The sequence below is a fragment of the Vipera ursinii genome, assembly GCF_947247035.1.
Source record: "Vipera ursinii genome assembly, chromosome: 16".
Taxonomy (NCBI): Eukaryota; Metazoa; Chordata; class Lepidosauria; order Squamata; family Viperidae; genus Vipera; species Vipera ursinii.
Genome location: NC_139529.1, coordinates 1,712,362 through 1,732,329, shown reverse-complemented (window position 1 = coordinate 1,732,329; position 19,968 = coordinate 1,712,362). Strand labels below are relative to the sequence as shown.

The 19,968-nt window shown below is 47.9% G+C and overlaps 1 protein-coding gene across 1 annotated transcript in view; it reads right to left on the bottom strand.

The window, feature by feature from the left end:
* Window positions 1-2,843: 2,843 nt before the first annotated feature.
* COL5A1 (collagen type V alpha 1 chain) overlaps window positions 2,844-19,968 on the bottom strand; it is a 203,237-nt gene continuing 186,112 nt past the window's right edge. Inside the window, exons 61-66 of the mRNA XM_083375260.1 lie at window positions 19,818-19,871; window positions 19,468-19,726; window positions 18,646-18,758; window positions 14,161-14,229; window positions 8,686-8,919; window positions 2,844-5,971 (exon numbers count right to left, since the gene is read on the bottom strand). Of these exons, the coding sequence (XP_083231386.1) occupies window positions 5,825-5,971; window positions 8,686-8,919; window positions 14,161-14,229; window positions 18,646-18,758; window positions 19,468-19,726; window positions 19,818-19,871 (876 nt within the window). The 3' untranslated portion in view covers window positions 2,844-5,824. The remainder of the gene's footprint in view (window positions 5,972-8,685; window positions 8,920-14,160; window positions 14,230-18,645; window positions 18,759-19,467; window positions 19,727-19,817; window positions 19,872-19,968) is intronic.

Genomic DNA, 19,968 nt, shown 5'->3' with positions numbered 1-19,968 from the left:
CAATAATAATGTCCCAGGAGTTTCTTTTTACTGGAAATGCCAGCTGGACAGTTGACATTAGGAATGGAACTGGCCACCTGGGCTAGGATGGACTTAGGTTCAATGCCTTCCTCCCCCAGTGAGGAAATGGCAGGTGCTATGGAAGATGGTGGGGGCGGGGGCGCTGAGCAGACTGGTCTAGAAGCAGCTCCAGAGCAGTTGATTTCTTGTTTACATCTAGACACCCATCTAGCTGTGGAAAGGGAATCTTACCTTGACTCATTTGGTGGTTTGAAGAATTTTATAAGCCTTTTGCTCTTCCAGATTGACAAGTCCAGATATGACGTCCCTGTTAAGCCCAAGGCTGCGGCAGGGCTTCCAAATCATGCTAACTCCTAAAACCACACGCCACCTTATGGCTTAACCTAATGACATCTTTGCCTGTTTACACTATATTCACATCAAAAGCTGAACTACAAACTAACCAACCTCACTTAGCCTAGCCAAGTGTATTGTGTAAACCTCCCATAGAAGGATGCCCAGATCGCAGGGTAGCCTTCTGCCAAAACACACTCCCGCTTCTTGCTGAGCATCGGGTGGCAGGGGCAGCTTCTATGCCGCGACTCTTGCACCACAAAACAACCTCCCTCCCCCAGGCCTGACAGCTACCACGACAAGGTATTGTTAAACTGAGGCTCAGCACTTACAGGAGTGGCAGATCCCAGCTTCAAGGACACCCAGCTAACAGGTGACAGGCATGGGGGAAGGTCGCCCCTCCTGCTACCTTTTGCAACCCCACTTCCCTTGTCACCTGGTAGTTCAGGAGATCTTCAAGGCCAGCCAGAACCTGCTCAAGGCAGAATGACCCTGGCAGATGGGGAGGGGGGGGTTGGCTGATGACCTCTGGACGTCTTGTCCTGATGATGGTCCAAGTGAAGAAGCATGTGTGGCCTATTGAGAAAGGCCAAGCATGGTGTTTCCTCCCTCTACAGACCCTGGACACCGTGCTTGGCATGTTACATTTACTTCCCATCTTCCATCTGGGAGCTCAAAGCCATGTTCCAAGATCGTTTCTTCTCCACAACCCCCTTGCCAGGTGGCTGCACAGACGGACTGGCCCACACCCTCCCTGTGGTTGAATGAAGCTCTTCTGTCTAAATACCAAAACTTCATTGTGAACAACATAGTTTTCTTAAGATGTTCTAAGATGGTGGCACCTGGATCAGCTGTGGCTGCATTGGCTCTCAAAGGTGAAAAGTTTTGGGAGGGATATTAAGGGATATAGGCCACATGATCAGGATGGTTTTAATGTGTTTGAGCAACGTGGTGGAACTAAGGTAACATACGACCGACAATCTTTGCTGGCATGGCGAGTTTCTAGCTGTTTCGGAACCGTTGGTGAGACCGTTAAAAGTTGTTGGTGCTGTTTGAAATTGTTCTGCCGTCAGCAAGATCTGACTGCTGGCCCAGCGACGGATTCTATTGCAAATCAGGGCTGTTTCCGAAGGAGGCCGAGGAGGAGAGGTCCCGGGGCTCATGGAGCAAAGGAACTGGATGAGGCTGTCGGCAGGCCCAGAGGAAGAGAGAGAGGCTTTCAGAGGAGTTGGAGGCGGCGGCAGCGTGCTCCAGGGGCGAAAAGAAGCAAGGCCTCTTTAAGGAAAAGGTGGAAGAGACAGGATCAGAAAAAGGAAAGGAGATGAGGTTGTTGTGCAGGAATACAAGCTAATTTGAGGGCTGATCCACATGGAGCTCCGTGCCCATCTGTCCCGTTTGCCATCGTTCGCTCCCTAGAGACTAAAATGGAAGATCTGTAACTTGAGCTGGTCATGAACAAGGAGTATATATAGGAGGGCATACATTCAAAGTGACAATAAAGTTGTTATGATGATGATGATGATGATGATGATGATGATGATGATGATGATGAATATCAAGCTTCAAAGAAACCTCATGATGCTTCGGCTGTGAGCTGTGGGAATCAAGGTCATTCAGATTGTTTCCTAAGCAAAGAAAGATTTCTCTCACAATTAAGCATCTCACAACAATTGTCTGATGCTTAATTGGGGAACGTGGCCTGCACTATCAGGAGGGAGTTTCTGTACTTTTCATTTACTGTTCTGGCGCCAATTTCACCAGAGCTGGTTTTCTATTCATCAGGGCCGATATGTTGTGCTCAATAAAGTTTAGCATTAGAGATTGGAACGCCTCGGCTGTGCTTACTTTGTTGGGTCATCAGTTGGAAACTTGGACCTGAGATCAGAACTGAAGCCTCCATGGTTTTCTCCTTAATTCTGGGTTGAATCTCTCTTTAATAAATCTTTCATCTGTTACTTCTTGCCCTGCCCTCGGGGGCTTTGGAGCATAAGCGGATTCCTCTCCTCTCTGTAAGAACCCCTCAAGTACCGGTAGGCTATCAGTCCTTCTCTTGGTTAGATAGGCTGACCTGGATTCCTTTGGAAAGGAGGCATTGGGGAGAACTTCCACTATGATGCCAGCTGTACCCATGGCATGGTTTCTCCTGGAGAAGGCAGAATAGAAATTCTTTTTGCTGAGAGGGCCGAGTGTCCCTGACTGTGGGGATCTGGCATCGTATCACTGGCCCTCGGCATGGAAAGAGTTGGCTCCTCTGCAGAGCAGGAGTCAGAAAATTGGGCCTCCCTCCTTTGAAGGGTGCCAGCCTACCCCTCTGCCCCTATTTCTGTGCCTCACCTCACTGCTTTCCTTTCAAGATGCTCAGCTGCTGGCCAGAGAGTGTTGGCCCCCACCCCATCCCCCGGGCTGGGCTGGTTTGGGGAATCAAGAAAGTGGGGCAGGTTTTTGGACCCACAGGCAGAAGAAGCATTCATGTCACGGGGGTTAGGTGGAAACAGTAAACTTGGTTTATTGAAAAATATCGATTACATTTATCTTTTATTACACAGGTTCAATTTTTTTCCCTTAAAAATACCTCTAATGGGCATTGATACTTTGGAATTTGGAAACCTGTACAAATAGGGTCACCTGATCATACGTGAGTGTGTGTGTGTGTGTGTACACATGTACATACATGCAGGGATTCATACCCACACATCCTCACTTCAAAGGGGGAGGGGCTCTATGTATTTAAATCTTTGTTTTCATACTTTTTTATCAACATTTGTTCAAGTCATGATATATATATATTAGGGGATAAAATTACACAGAAAGATATGTCTGCAAATACAAGAAGCAAATTTTATTGCAATATACGGTAACTACGTGTTCTGGGAGGGAAGGAAAAAATGGAACAGGAATGAAAGACGCAACAGTACAGTTTTACAACACTCTGTAGGATTTTGATAGAAGCACCAAAAAAAGGAAGGAAGGAAGGAAGGAAGGAAGGAAGGAAGGAAGGAAGGAAGGAAGGAAGGAAGGAAGGAAGGGAGATGAAATAATCAGATCAGAATCACATGACCTAAGAGAGAGAGAGAGTATCTTGGCTCTCCACCCTCCATGCGGTGATTCCCCCCAAATTCCCCAGAGAAGGGAAAGAGCACCATGAACATTGTGCCTAAGTTGCCACTTGGGGAAGGGGATACAGAACAGCTTCTGAACTGCTGACTTCCAGGGAATCTGTTGCGGAGGGATGCTCCAGCTTAGGATCTACAGCTCACCAATCCCCGAAGACCCGGTGCGCCTCGGGAGGCTGGCCAGGAGAGGGACAGAGCATTGCTGCCTGCCAACGAAGAGTGGGAGCGGGCTGCAGGGAAGGCCCCCCCAACCGCTTCAAGAGACAAAAGACCATGACTGGCCAAGCAGGACTATTCAGAGGGCAAAGTGGACTGTTTTCAACCAGAAAGGCGTCGTTTCCTGGCCCTCCGGGCGATATTTGGACAGCTACTCTCGGAAGCTCCTGCTCCTTCGGTGGGGAAGGAAGGCAGGGGAGGGGCCAGGGTCCCCAGAAAGGGCAGAAGGAAAGTCAGCCAGCCCAGCAGGGGAATCTACAGTTGCAAAGGCTGGCCGGTGACTCTCGCCCCCGGAGCTTCCCTGGGTTAGGAAGGCTGTAGGAAGAGGCATCCCACAAGGGCTCCCATTCAGACACGGCGATGGCCTTCCCTTTGACCCCGAGGCCGAGGCCCGGGTGTGGGGCGCTTTCTCCCTTTCTACTCACGGGGGCAGTGAGCAACAGGGGTGGAGGGTGGGTGGGTGCTGCAAGCTCCCCACTGGAGAAAGACAACCCACAATTGCACTGTTCAGTTTTGCTCTGGAAAGACAGAGGAGGGGAGTTGTAGAGACAGGTCAAGTCTGGCCTTGACTTCAGTACATTGAATAAAGTCATAAATTAGCACCACAAATATTCAGCAACTGAGTACAAATCTGGCATGTTTACCCTGGTAGGCATTGCACGAAGAGCCTTTTGCTACCAAAGCAAAACCCAGATCCTCAGCCCGGCTGTAAGTCGGACACACCGCTGAGTCCAGGCTGAGTCCAGGCTGATGGGTCACATGATACAAGGTCACGAGGGGGAGCGGGGGGGGAACGGGCGATGTATTCCTGGGCTGAAATGAGGGGAAAGCTGGGAGAGACCCCCGGCAGGGCTCAGCCAGGGTGGTCTGGAAGTTTCCTCCAACAGCTATAGCACCAACAAAATGGAACGAAGATAAGATTTTCTTGGCAAAAGGTATTTTTTTAAAAAAAAAATCTCTCCACTGAACCACAGTACGTAAGGCTGGAGGACGGGGTGGGGGGAAGCTGGCCACAAATCTTTATTGCTCGTCAGAGATGACAAATTTCAACACTGCTGGTGCACTTGGCGCAAAGATGCAACGATCTGGCAGCCGTTTTCCTTTGTCTGGAGAAAACGCCTGCCTCAGTTCCCCCAAAGTTCAGCCACACTTAATTTTAACCCTGCTTGCTTGGGGGAAGCGTGTCATTCCTAAGGCTGACCGGGCTGGGGAGTGGGGGGGGGGGGCTGAGGGAACCGGCTTCCTGAGTCTGGGGGGAGCAGACGGTTCCCTGCCAATTCCTACTGTGGTCTTAGGGGACGCATCGGACCATGCTGGGACCAAGGAGGCTGCCCGCTCTTAGTGCAGCACGAGAGGGGGGGGACTCACATGCATGTTTTGAACCCAGAAACATTTAATATTTAATATAATAATATACAAATATTTACTTACAAAATACAAAAATAGAAGCACCTTTATCATATGGGATGAGCAGTCAGAACCTGGCATTATTAAAGGGGGTCGGTTTCTGGTGGCAGAACAAGACCAGAGGAAGGTCTCTGGGGCTGGCGGAGATCCATCCAGGTTCTGAGAGAAACCCCAGCAGAGAAGAGAATCCACACCTGGGTGGGGGTGGGGGCGGGTGGGTTTCAGAGTTCTTCGTCCATGTGTCTGTACAGAGATCAGGCATTGGCTGAATCGCCTGGCTGAGGGCTTTCGATGGCCTTTTAGGGACTTTCCAGTGACGGGAAGCTGGCGACCACCGGGCACTTTTCCATCGGATGCGGAGAAGCTGCTGACAGGAAGGCCTCTTCCCCGGCGGGATGTCCTGGTTTGGAGGAGGCGGCAGGCGTTCAAGCGCGAGAGCGGAGGAGCCCCGGGGCGGCCTCCGAGAAGGAAAAGCTCGCTTTGGCCAACCGGGGGGGCTCTAGGTCATGTGATTCTGGAGTCGGTGATGAGCGGGGTCCGGTTTCTGACTGGGATTGGGGGGGGTCTTGCAGCAAAATTGACGCTGGGGCACACGGGAGAACAAGTAAAAAGACAAACCCATCAAACTGTCCAGTTTCAGAACGTGCACGTGATGACAAAAAAAAAGTAGCCAAAAAATAGAAGGCGCGATGAGGTTAGGCAGTTGCTCTTTTGGAGAGTCTTCTGAGCGGCCCTCAGCCCATGAAGCACGCCGGTCCCACCTCGAAGCCAAACTTCTGAGACGCTTCGCCAAAGTCATTGAACATGATGTCGACAATGGGGACCTGCTCAACTTTGGGGGTGCTGATTTCCAAGACCGTCTTTTGGTAACCCTTCTTGGCCTGCAGAGGGAGAAGGCAGCAGAAGAGGCGGTTCAGGGCCCCGGAGCAGCAGGCTGGCTTTATCTATCATTTTATTGACTCTCCCTGACACACCTTCCCACTCCTTCTGCTCTGCTCTGCTGTTCAGCAACAGGAAATAATGCTGAGCTAGATTATTTTTCAAAAAAATTCTGGCCGGGACTGAATGTGCAGCAAGCTGCAAACCTTGGCCCTTGCCAGTTGAACCGCTGGATGGCGAAGCCGGTCGGTTTGGGTCTCTTTCAGTCTGTGTTTACTGCATATCAAGTTTGGCCTGCTGTAACTTAAATATTTTTTTAGAATTCCCATTAAGGTTTGTATCTTTTTGTTCATGTTTTAAAAATATATACATTTTGTTCAAAATACTGCCTAACACACACTGCTTTTGCCAACAGTTTTCCTTGATATAAGGCATTTTTGTACAAGCGTATGAATCTATGTATGACTTTTTGTTTAGCTGGAGGTCTGTCTACCTCCCTCCATTTCTCTCTCCCTCCCTCTCTCTCTCCCTCTCTTCCCCCCTCCCTCCCCTTCTCTCCATCCCTCCCTCCCACTCTCCCTCTCTTCCCTCCCTCCCTCTCTCTCTTCCTCCCTCCCTCTCTCTTCCCCCGTCCATCCCGTTCTCTCCCTCCCTCCCTCCCTCTCTCCCTCTCTCCCACTCTCTTCCCTCCCTCCCTCCCACTCTCCCTCTCTCCCACTCTTCCCTCCCTCCCTTTCTCACTTCCTCCCTCCCTCTCTCTCTTCCCTCCCTCCCTCCCTCCCTCTGGTCCAAGAAGACTTTGCAGGTGGTCCCCAAAAAGTGCTCCAGGGGCCCTGGGGGCTAATGGCCCCTCCCTCCTTTCCTTAGCATCACGTGGCTACCGGCTGCACCTGAAAGGCCAGCTATTAAGAAGCAGTACGCCCCCATGGTAGGAAAGAGTGAAAACCAGGAGGAATGTAACTCAGTGGCGTAGCGTGGGTTGTCAGCACCCGGGGCAAGGCAAGTAATTTGCGCCCCCAACCGCACCGCACGCCTGGCACCACCACCCCTCCACAGTGGGCGGCGACCCGGCGGCTCGGATCGGATTCGCACAGCCAGCACTGCAGTGAGAGAGAGTGAGTGAGCCAGGCAGGGGCAGAGAGCTGCAAGTGCGAGCGCGCCCCCCCAGATGTTGCGCCCGGTGCGGCCGGCCCCCCCTGCACCCCCCACGCTACGCCACTGATGTAACTGTATAAGGTGTCAGTTTGAAATGGAGGAAATGTAACAACACCTACTCAAAATTAGATAATTGTAAGAACTGGCAACAAGAAAATAAGCAGCAGAAACCGCAGGCAGAAGGCATAACTCTATAGGGGCAAAATAACATGCTCAAGCAAGGCATAACTGCACAGACAAGCGGACACGAAGACTAAAAGAACTTCGAAAAGGGAAATAGCTTTGTGAAATTGTACTTCCCTATTTCTGAAAACCAATGGTATAAAAGGTTGTGTTTTGCTGTTGTTCAGAGTCTCAGCTCCTTTAGTGGCTGGGACCCTTTTGCTGGAATGCTTACATTTTTTTTTGTGAAAGTCCGTCACTCCTTTCTGGCTCTGATTGGCCTCTGCACCAGGCTGAGCCCTTTTGGGGACAACACACCCTTGCGCCCCACGACCCTCGGCAGAGGCCAGAGCTTTAGGGGGTTGCAGGCAGATGCTGCTTTTGTGCTTTCATGTGCTCTGCAGAGTCTTCTGGAGGCTGACACTGACAGCTCTGCACAGACTTTATGTCTGAATGTAAATCTCCATCTTATTGACAAACCACCTTACAAGCCTCTGGGAGGTGAATTCTGCATTTCCATTAAGTATCAATTTTGAAATGCAAAGTTAGCTAAGTTCACATCAGTTATGGAAATCTTCCATCTTTTTTCTCCAAACGGTAGGATGGGAGGAGACCTCAGAGGTTCTCTCCGTCCACCCCTCTCCCCCGGGTCAGAGTCCTTCTCAAGGTCCGGAGATCCCTCCTAATTTCAACTTCAGATCTCTCCCTGTAAAACCTCTTGGCTCTTGGGATCTGCCCCCTCCCTCTTCCCTGGGACTGCTTTCAAGACTCTCGACGTGTCTCTCATTCGGTTCTTTAATGAGAGGGACACGTGAAATTGTCACTCTTGTATAGGATGCTGTTCAGACCAAGGAACCTGAAAAACCTAAAAAAAACCTTGGTTTGTTCTGAGATGCTGTGTTTTCTTAGCACAGGTACCCACCTGAGAATCCCAGTCCAGACCCCTCTGATGGAGCCCCATGTACTTCCTCTCCCCCCAAATTAAATGGATCATTCATTCATCCACCCAAAGACCATTCATCCTAACCTCTACTAGTGATATTAGTGAATGTGATATTCTGTGCTTAAAGTCAGACTTTTACTGGAGAAATCCAGTACTGATTGTTGCACTTAATGAATTCTAATCAGCGACAACAATACACATTATTATATCACACTTAATTAAGCTCTTTTAGTTGATGGCTAATATATGCAGTAATAATTATTTTCAGACATTAGTCCAAAAAATTAATTGATTGCCTCTTCTCTTTTCCTCCTGCCCCCCTTGTCCTCCTCCTCCTCAGATAATCAGGCGCTTGAGAAGGTGGTCCCGCTATCCACGTGAGCAGCCCACGAGGTTGCACGAGGGCTCTGAGCCCCCACCCCACCCCAGGAGCCTCTCCTTTGCACCACCACTCACCGCACAGCCGTCCAGGGCCGCCCTGATGAAAGGGCTGTTGTCATACGACATCTCTTCGTCATTGGAGCCCAGGAAACGCAGGGCCTTCTCGTAGTTGCCCGCGGTGGCGTCGTGCCAGGCCACGGACTGGAAGCAGTTGTAGGTGATGTTTTGGTGAGCCGACGCACTCAGGAGCCGCAGGAAAGTCATCTGAACCACTCCGATGGGGTTGCTGTCAGCGTCCACGTAGGAGAGCTAAGGAGAAGCGGGAAAGGAGACCAGGAAGAAGCAGACCAAGGCAAGAGGTGGTGGGCAAGCAGAAAGTTTACCCCTAAGTGCACAAGTTATCACAAAGCGTGTCACAGTATTCTTGGACCACCTTGAGGAGGATCAGAGAGAACGCTTTAGTTACATTTGAAAAAGGAACACAGCCACCATGGTTTCTGAAAACTAAATGGGATTTTTTTGTTTCAGGGTGGGCAAATCCTAACCTAAGAAATGGGTCTCATTTTGACAACATTCAGGATGTAGGATATAATTGAAAACCTTACAATTGGCAGAATAATCAATAATTAGAAAGATCATTACATACACACATAAGAATTAGGACCACAGTTAGGAAAGATCCAAGACGTTAGAAAACTTGAATGTTGGGTTAACCGTAGATAACTCACCCATGTTAGAATTTTGGATTTTTCCTCCATGGATTTATCTGAGTCTTTCCTGTGTGTTTGTGTCAAAGATTAGGCTACCCAATGCATCAGATGCTCACTTTATATTTTGTATTGCATGCCAAAGTTAAACAACTTTCAGACAAAACCCTCGTGTTCATTAGTTACTGTGGGAAGGGACTGAGTGGGCCAGAAGGGAATGGCAATGCGTCCACACATGCTCAGAATCAGTCAATTTAACACACACATACACAGACACGATAAGAAGAAACAAAGGTTTTACCAACCAGTTATGTGGACTCCTGTCCGTGTTTGTCTTGAGACAGGTCAATATGACTGACTGAGGCAAGCAGAAGCATGCTAGATGAAAGGCTAGAAGGAGCGACCAGGAACTAGAAGATGGAATGGATTGTCCTGCATCAGGACCTGTTCACAAGAGACTCACAGATGGCAACTGACTCTTCCGTAGTAATGTCTATTTACAGCAGTGAGGATGGACTGGCAGAAAGTCCCCTGTGCTTAGAACCACAGAAAGATTTTTTTTTCTCCTTCCTTCCAAGGCTGAACAGGTCTCTTTCGAAAGCAGCTCTTTTTTAAAAAATGAAAGTCTTACTAAACATCACTAATCTTAAAAGGTAAAGGTTCCCCTGCACATGCATGCTAGTCGTTTCCGACTCTAGGGGCCAGTGCTCATCTCCGTTTCAAAGCCGAAGAGCCAGCGCTTGTCCGAGGACGTCTCCGTGGTCATGTGGCCGGCATGACTAGACGCCAAAGGCACACAGAACGGTTACCTCCCCACCGGAGAGTTCCCTGTTTTTCTACTTGCATTTTTTACGTGCTTTCGAACTGCGAGGTTGGCAGAAGCTGGGACGAGTAGCAGGCGCTCACTCTGTTACGCGGCACTCGGGATTCGACCCGCCAAACTACCTACCTTCTGATCGACAAGCTCAGTGTCCTAACCCACTGATCTTATTCTCTCCTAAATTCTTCTGATGCAGAAAGACCTAAAAGTAACTTCTTTCCAGTTATTCCAATGAGAAGTGGAGTGGCCGTCTACCTGACACAACGTTCATTCAGTTCAGAGGCCGCCCAGCACCATCAGACTCTGGGCGGAACACTTCCTTGGAAGAAATTTCGGATAAAATTCCCGAGGGGCTGCATCCCATCTTTGGTTCAGGGAACGGCCAGGTTTTTAGCACCGAGACAAAGACGGCGCCCTTCCTGGGTCTTCCTCAAAGGGGTCTGGATTACATCTCCCCCGCCTGTTCTTCCAGGATGGGAAGAAGCAGTTGGGGTCCCTCAGGAGGGACACCAGCGCCTGGCAGCCCAATGGCAGCATGTGCAGCTGGCAGAGCTGGGGTGCCCTTCGGACAGACTGAGGCATCTCTACCCACTGAATTCTGGCCCAGGTGCATCTCCGATCATCGTCGAGCAGAGGCCCGGCGGACGACTCATTGCGGTCACCCATTAGTGAAACTCCAGGTAAATTTTTACTACATCCTCTGCTAAAACGCCCTTTGAATTTGGAAGGAAATTAAGAGATCTCCTAATATCCTACTACATATTTTTTGTTTTTGTTAGCTGCGAAGTCGTGTCCGACCCATCGCGACCCTATGGACAATGTTCCTCCACTACATATTTTTACCTCAAGGAATATTGTGTGTGTGTGTGTGTGTGTGTGTGTGTGTGTGTGTAGGATTCAACTACTTCTAGAAATTACATACGCAAATTAAACTGATGTTTATCAATATTTAGTTAACCAGTCAATTAAATTAATTAACTTTTTTTACTGAAAAGCTAGTAGCCTTCTCTCTCGTTCCCTACCATGCACAGAACCCCAGTGCACCCTACTTACAGATCTGGAAATCTTTTGGGGGGGAGGTGGTGCCTAATTTGCATTTATTATGAAAATGATTAATATTTCATACTGGAGCTTCATACTGGAGTTTGATTAATTAAAACTTAATCCCCCCTCCCCTTCCTGCATGTCCAGCTCCCTCCCTTGCCATCTGCTGTTAATGATTTTATTTGTTAATTATTTTATCAGCTGTGTTTCTATGAGTGATGATTTTAATGCTTTTAATGCTTTAATGCTTTTATGTTTATAAGCTACTCGGAATCATACGAGATGGGCAGCAAATAGATTTCATAAATAAATAAATGTTTAGAATTTAAAAAATGCTAATTGGAACCACGAAGGTTAAACCATCCTATTAATCAATCATGCATTATTCAATGCGTGAACAAGGGAATAAATCTCACCTCCAAAAAACTGTTAGTTGGCAACCTCTCCCTAAGAAGGTTTCAAGCCAAGCCAACAGAGCAACAGGTCCTCCAAACACTCAGGATGAAGAGTTTATGGTGGAAACCGTCTGTCACCCAAACCAGAAGGAGCTCAAACAGGCATTGAAGCCCCTGAGATACCAAAAGGAGCACCTGCAGGCCTTCTGGGTGAGGGGAAAATAGTGTGAGAGACGAAACCCCGAACCCACCATCTGGGTCAAGATCCTGAGCTACAAATGGCCTTTAAAGGCCCTGGGACCACACCAATAGCTGCTCCCCAAATCAAAATGCAGTAATACCTAAATGGGCAATCACAACTATATAAACCGAAGTGAATATTAGGATTATTCTTCAATCTCTGTCACCTAATGCATCAGAGGAGCGGTGACATTTCTCAAACAGATCTGGAATCCCCACTGCATGAGCAAGTGGGGCATGGTTGCCTTTGCCAGTCTTCTAGATCCTGGTGGCTCATTTCCAGTTCAAGAAACAATCCTGATGACCAGCAAGATAATGAGAGGGAAGGGAAAATTTGAGGTGATGAGCAAAAACCAGCTGTTGAAAACAAGGCCCTTCCCTTCCCCGACAACAAAATGATTGGCACAAGACTGGTGGGACGATCTGGCCTCTCCAGTTAGTTCGGTGTGGTGAGTCTGGGAACATGCACGGGCTCCCTCAGGCAGGGAAGAAGCTCTGGACACACACAAACACACATGACTGCAAGCCTTTTCTGTGAGGTGGCAGTGCCGCCTAGCTGGAAAAGCTTTTGTGCATCTCATTCAGAAGCATTCCATGCGCAGTAATGTTGACTGCAGACAGAAGAGTAAGATGGTTTTTTTTAGAGATTAAAATAAAATTAAGACTGTTGGAGAAAACTGTGCAAGTGTGTTTCAAGAGGTCCTAAAAGCTGTCACTGTTGTTGTTTGGAAGGAGTGAATTCCCTTGCTCAAGAGGAAGCGATGGGCACAGCAAAGAGCATCGTCGGGAAAATAATTGTGATGGAACTTCAGCATCTTCAGAGTCTTGCACCGCTCTTCTTTCGTGTGCTTCCAAATGTGCACCAACACTTCTCTCACAAAGAGAGGACTTTTCACTTGCCTAACTTCATCTAAAACTGTTTTGCCCCCCCCCCCCAGCCTTCCAATTATGAAATATGGACTTGTGGAATATGGAACTCAAGTAGAAAAATTACGTTTACCTTATTTTGATTTTTGCCAATCAAGCTGGACAACTTGTGGCCAAACTTCCAGTTCTGAGACTATAGCAAACACTGGACAGAGACTGTCAAGCTGAGAAGGTCTTTTCTGAACAACAAAAGCTGAGAGAAATGAATTCTACATCTTTTATCACTTTCTTGGCTTTTCTTGATTGCCACACCCAAAGAGACGCAAGCCTTGTTTTCTCCTCATGTTTCAGTTGTTCAGCAATGCCCCCCTCATTTCATGAAAGCAATTCCACCACTTCTCCAATGTTAAGTAGGGTTCCCTTGTGCTTCTGTTGCTCCAGTGAGGAGAACGCCTGAGATTTGGCATCAGGTTCTTTCCCATAGGTTCCCGTGATCGTGTAAACTCAGGTCTGCATTTGCTTCCAAAGTGAATTGAAAATTGGGGTTGAATTCCATCAGGTGCCGCATGGGAACGAATTTTAGCAGAAAGAGGTAAACCGGTTGATTTCAGCTATTCTAATTTTGAAAATGTTTCCATTCCATTTTCCGTTTTGGGAATCTTCCAATCTTTCCAGTTCAATCATTTTTAATGTAATGTTTTTAGTTTATTTTGGAGCATATTTCTCCAAACACAAATATTTTTATATGAAATTCTTAGAATTTACATAGTTTCTGTAAAGTAGTTCATCAATATAACACCGTTTATGCATATATAATTTCCATGAATATTCACATACTTAATTTTATATATATATATATATATATATATATATATATATATATATATATATATATATATATATATATATATATACACACACACACACACACACACACACACACACACAAATATACACACAATGTGTGTGTGTGTGTGTATGTGTGTATGTTGTGAATTCTGCCAGTTGTCTGGAATCAAGTTCTGATTCAAGCCCTGTCCTGTCCTTTCCTGTCCTGTCCTGTCCTGTCCTGTCCTGTCCTGTCCTGTCCACACAAGAATCTCCTGATCAGGTCAAAGGAGAAGCTAACCTCAGGAAGGCCAAGGAGCTGTCGATCACGGCGAGGGCCCCAACGGAGCCTTCAAACTCCCTCTGCAATTGCTCCTTTGCCCTCCTTTGCCCTCCTCCATCCAGCGTTGCTTGTTAGTTCAGCATATAGAGTGAAATTAGTTTGGGGCCAGAAGTGGAAAGCGGACATGGCTGGCGTGCTCCAGATGGAGGGCGGAGGGAGCCAGGAGCTTTACCACTTACCAAAGACCCTCGCTTGTAGCGACTATACCACGTGGCTGGCTGCTCTTTGGGCCAACGCGCCATTTTGCTCTGCAAAATACGAGAAGAGTTAAAGCCAAACAGAAAGCCGAGTGTGGGTTCCTCTTACCAGTTTACCGCGCTTGAATTCACTGAACCAGGAGCCCGGGTTTTCCTTTGGCCATGAAGTAATTCTAGCCTGAAAACGGTGGAAGAGGCACGTTGGGGAAGAGAAGAACAGAGACAAGACAAAAAGAAGAGTTACAGTCTGCAATAAAAGATTCCCACGGAAATCACTTGAGTCTTTCTTTTAAGCAAAACCAAAAACCGTCAACTCAACTCCTGATGTGTTGAAAGAGCACCCAGAAAACCTGAGCCTGGATGGTTGGCGGTTGGTGGGGAGGAAGCCAAGAGAGAAACGGGCCTGTTAAGGCAACGGAGGGGTGTGTGTGTTGATTCGCCCCTCTATTTAAAAAGCCAAAAAAGGCTGTTCTGCTTCCAAGGATTTGCTTCTCTGAATGCTTATTAGTGTCTTCAAATATATTGTCATCGCTGTGAAGCCTAGAGCCCTCCTATTCCTTCTTTCATTTCATTTCATGGTGATCCACTGCCGTGGATAGGTGAAATCTCCAGGGCACAGTTGAGGAACCGGTGGTCCTCCAGATGTTTTGCATACCAACTCCCAACAGCCTCAGCCAGAGGCCGTTCTAGAAGGAGAAGTAGTAGAAGCCACTTTTATAATCATAGTGTCAAGCAATACGTCAGAAACCTAACACATAGGAGTACTCTATTATTTTACACACTCTTATTTGCCAAGAAATGTTCATGGTTCTGGAATCAAAATTCAACATGGTGCATGAATTTTAGGGTAACCTCTGAGCCATCAGACACTGTTGCGTCCTGTTTCCATTAGTTCTAGTCTGCAGAGCCATTAATGGATGATGGAAGTGCAATCTAAAAGTATCTAAGGCCCATCCAATTCTAAAGCATCCCCCAGTAAGCACCATGGCTAAAACTCAACACAACAATTTCCCACAGTCTGAGGCAGTTCAAAAATCAAAAATCATTGTCATTCTTGTATGTTTATTTATGGCTGTTTTCAATGAATCTCCAAGGAGTTCCAGATATTGTGATAGGAGAGCTATGTCAATCGTGGCAACCACAGTTCAGAAAAAAATCTGACAATCAGCTGCCACCTCATACTTGCTTGGGCTTCACCAATATGCGGTGACACATTATGGAGAAAGGGGATGAATTTTTGTATGTTTGTTTTAATCCTCCCTGTACACCGCCCTGAGTCCTCCGGGAATAGGGCGGTATATAAATTTTATAAAATAAATAAATAAATGAAGGGGGCATGTTGGGGAAACCCCAAGTAAGGGCCATGCCAACTTGAAACGCCGCTTCAAGGTAACCCAGCTGGAAGGAGGAGAGAGAGGCACAACAGAGCACGCTTGAACTGACCCTTAGGAAAACAGCTTGCAAGATTTTAATTGGTTACCTTGAGTGGGAAAGGAAAGATGGTTCAGAAGGGAAAAGGAGAGGAAAGTACAACATAAGGATTTTGGCACGCAAAATCTCAGTTCTGGCTATGCATTTGCTGCAATACCTTTGATCTCTAATAAAAATATATCTTTCTCAGCAAATAGCCCTAGCCCTTAGCAATTAAGACTTATAGGCCACTTCACAGAGCTTTACGCCCCCCCCCCCCTCTAAGCAGTTTACAGAGTCAGCACGTTGCCCACAACAATCTGGGTCCTCATTTTACCGACTGCGAAAGGACGGAAGTCTGAGTCAACCTGGAGCCAGTAAGTCTGAAACTGCCAAACTGCTGGCAGCCGGAGCCTGCAGTGCTGCCCTCCAACCTCTGCACCACCAGGGCCAAAGATTGCTTTCTACTTAGAGCAGAGGCCCCCAACCTTTTGGGCACCGGGGCCCGGTTCCGTGCAGAGGTTTTTTCTGCGGCTTGGTGTGCTGCCTGCATCCCACGGATGGGGCTTTGCTTGATTGTGCAGCCTGGTTGCTGGCATGCCACGGCCCGGGGGTTGGGGACCCCTGACTTAGAGGATTAAGTTTGTGGTAGGTCTGACACTGATAGCAGCTTTTCAGACCAACTGTGCCTTCTGTGCATTGACGTGTCTCTTTCTTGCTACAGTTGTGTGTGTGTGTTTGTTTGCTGCCAAGAATACAGTGGCAGGCAGGAACTTAGGGACTCGGGAGGCCGAGTGCTGAGAATTCAATGCTGCCTGCGCTGTTCAAGTGGAGAATGTTCTGGAACCTTCCACCCCCCCCCCCCAACTCTCCTCCTCCCCGGTGGGAAGCACAGAGGACGTATCCATCCCCAAACCCAGCCTGAAAGATCTGATGCGGCTTTGAGCGGCTTTCAAAAAGGCTACAGTGATTAGGGAAAGAAAAGAGGATTGACTCCTATGAACAGGCCAAGACTTTTTCATGTGACTCTACATTATTTGCAGGGGTTTCACGGAGCCTCCTTCGTACTTGAACAAATAGTTTACATTTCAACGTGAAAAAGCTGTTTTTAGGGCAGTGTATAATGAGGAAAATAAATCTGTCCCATGAATAAACAGCATTTAATTACAAGAATAAATAAACAGATGCATGTCTGCACGCTTATACCCCCACACACAAACCCCTTTTGGTCCATAGCTTAAAGAAGTTGAGAGTGACAAATGTTCTTAGGATAAGAGTGTTTTATGCTCACAGGGCTGAGTGTGGTTGTTGGTCCCACACATCCAGGCCCCTTCTGCCTCCTAGAAGACTTCGGGCCGACTCCTGGAGGCTTTTTGTGGTCAAATTGTCATGGTTGTGTGGGTGGGTGGGGAAGGAGGCACAACAACAGAGGTTTCCTCATTTTCAGAGACACAGAGAAGTATTTCTGCCAAAAAGAGTGTGCTGGCTGGAAAATGATGGAATTAGTTTTCCATCTAAGAGGCAGAGGCCCTCAAAGCCTCCAGAGATCCAGGGATTCTGAAGGCCGAGTGCTCCGAAGGACATCAGCCTCTTCTCCAGAGATGCCCCAATCTATGTGGGGAAGAGAGGGGCCCGGATGTGCTTGGGGTCCTAAGAATCACAGGCCTTCCATAGATGTTCACACCAAGAAAAGGAGATCCAACATGTTGGATTCCAATCTGGACAGGGAACAACATGGGGCAATTTTTAACCCACCCAAACCAGGAGGCCCAGCAGAAACCTTTGTCCCAATGGTCCCTAGGCCTCCCCCCAACTGCCCCGCCCCCCAAGAACAGTCACAACCAGACTGGGCTGTTCTCTAGATCTCACTCTCAAAGCAGACTGGCTGTGTGTGTCAGTACAAGGCCCTCATTCACCCATGTTCACGTGGGATCTATGAACTAACAGGGCACCGTGGAAGTGAAAGTGTGAATGGACGACAACAGGACGGGCAGCTGTTCTCACCTCCAATGCAACATTTTTCACTCAAACTGATGTACTTGACCTACCAATAATTTAATATACAGGATTTGACATGATATATTTGCATGTATGAATCTGCGGGAAATGCCACATTTCAGCTTTTTTTGCTTATTAGCAGCGCAAATTGTTTTCAGGAGTCTATCAATAAACAGGAAGATTTAAAAGATGCACAAGGCAGAAGACTGGAGACTAAAACATACGAAGAACGGCTGCAGGACTTGAGTTTGGCTAGTCAAAAGAAAAAAAGAAATAGGGGAGACATGATAGCAGAGTTCCAGTATTTGAGGGGCTGCCACAAAGAAGACGGGGGTGACATTATTTTCCAAGCCACCAGAAGGCAGGACGAGAAACAATAGTTGGAAACTAATCAAGGAGAGAAGCAACCTGGAATTAAGGAGAAACTTCCTGACAGTGAGGACAATTAACCAGTAGAACAGAAGTTGCCACCAGAAATCGTGGGCGCTCCATCATGGGAGGTTTTTAAGAAGAGACTGGACAGTCACTTGTCTCAAATGGTATAGGTTCTCCTGCTTGAGCAGGGGGCTGGACTAGAAGACCTCCAAGGCCCCTTCCAGCTCTATTCTATTGAAGTGAGAAAGGTCAAAGGACAAAACGCAGCATCTGAATCAGCGTTCAGACGTGTGAGAGGCAAGGATGACTTGCAAAGGGATGGAGAAGGGATGGGGCTGTTGCTGAAGTAAACTAGATTTGCTCAATTTCATTTTCTTTGCTCTTTTTTTCTTGCCTCTAATTCCTAGAATCATAAAATCACAAGGCTGGAAGGGACCTTGGAGATCTTCTACCCCAAGGCCGGAGTTCTCATCCCATCCTAGACCAATGGATGCCCAATCTCTTCTTTAAACACTACAGGGATGGAGCACCCGCTACTTCTGGAGGCCAGCTGTCCCATTGAATAAGAGTCTTTACCGTCAGGAGGTTCGTCCTTAGTTCTAGGGTGAATCTCTCCTGTTCAGAATTTAGAATAGAAGAGAGGGGCTTTGGAGAATAGGTGGACCCCCCCCTTCTCTGGGACAGCCTTTCGCTCACTTTTCAATCTTTTCCTGATGGGCATTATGTCGCTGAAAGCAAAATCAAGGCAACGTGCAGACCGCGAACATTTGTATCTTCCAAAGGGAGAGCAAAAAAAACAAGAGTTACTCACCCCCTCAGACTTCTTATCTGGGAAGATGCAAGTTTCCCCACCAGCTGTAAAATTACAGTACACTTTGAAGGAATCCCGGGAACAGCCTTGATTCGGGTCTACCCAATATTCTCCTAGAGTTGGGAGAAAAGGCAGTGGCTAGAAATGATAAAGCCCAAACACCGTCTTCGGCATTCGCTCCAAGGGCCCTCCAGAGAAGCTCCGTCTTCAGCGTTTTTCCAGGCGTCTGACACCGTTCCAAAGAGCTGGAACTGACCCATCACTGAAAAGCTTCATTTCTGTCTTTCAGCAGGACTTGTTCAAACTTCCTCCACTTCTGAAATTCATGTCATTCCTCAATCTACCTTTATTCTTTTTTAAAAAGGGAATGTTTCCACTTTAAAACACAAATATGAAAAACAGCTTCCAAGAGAAGAGCATCTCTGTGGGCTCCATAGTGCCCGCTGAGCCCGGCTGTTTGCTTGCAGACATTTCGTTACCTGACTAGGCAACGCCATCAGTGCCGGTGAGTGTGAGGTTTGCTCCCTGTTCACACACGGTTGCTTCTCCTGCTGTCTGCCTGCCTGTCTAAAACCAGTCAGGGTGGGAGCCCTACGGAACTCTGGATGGAAAACCTGGCACCCATCTGGATTAACTGTGTTTCTGTCATGCCATCCACGATATTTACACAACTTTTTAACCTTAGATTGAAATCTCTGGTCTAACTGGTCTGATCAATGGGACCGAACTGGAACATCTGCAAACATTTCGAAAGAAATTCAATTGCCGCTTTCTATGTCCAGACCCAACCATTCCCCCTCCCCTTCCAGGGATGCCGCCTACCGTCTGGGAAGTCCGGGTGGCAAAGCTGCAGGTCCTTGCAGGTTCGAGCGGGGTTGTGCTGGGTGCCCAAGGGGTGTTTCATCTGCTCGATTTCCAGTTTCAGGGAGTTCAAAGAGCCGAAGATCTCCTCCATGCCATCGGCGTAGTCCACGTAATTGTCAGAATTGGCATCATCCATCAGCTGGCTGGCATCAATGTTTCTGCGAGTCCGTTTGGAGGACTGGATGGGAAGAGGTTGGATGACTTCTCCTGGAGGACCCTGGAGGGCGGGAGAAGAACAGGAGCCTGGCTTGAGCGAGGCCACACCAGAGAAGCGACCACCTGGAAGGCATCTTAGCCACAGCACTTACCGGAGGTCCTGGCAGGCCAGGATGGCCAGTTTCTCCCTTTGGACCGGTTGGCCCCTGGGAAGAAGGAGGAGACACGGCCAGTTAACCGGGTGCCAAAGCGTGACTGCAGCCCTCCAGAGCCCTTAAGGAAAGCCACCCTGACCACTGCGGT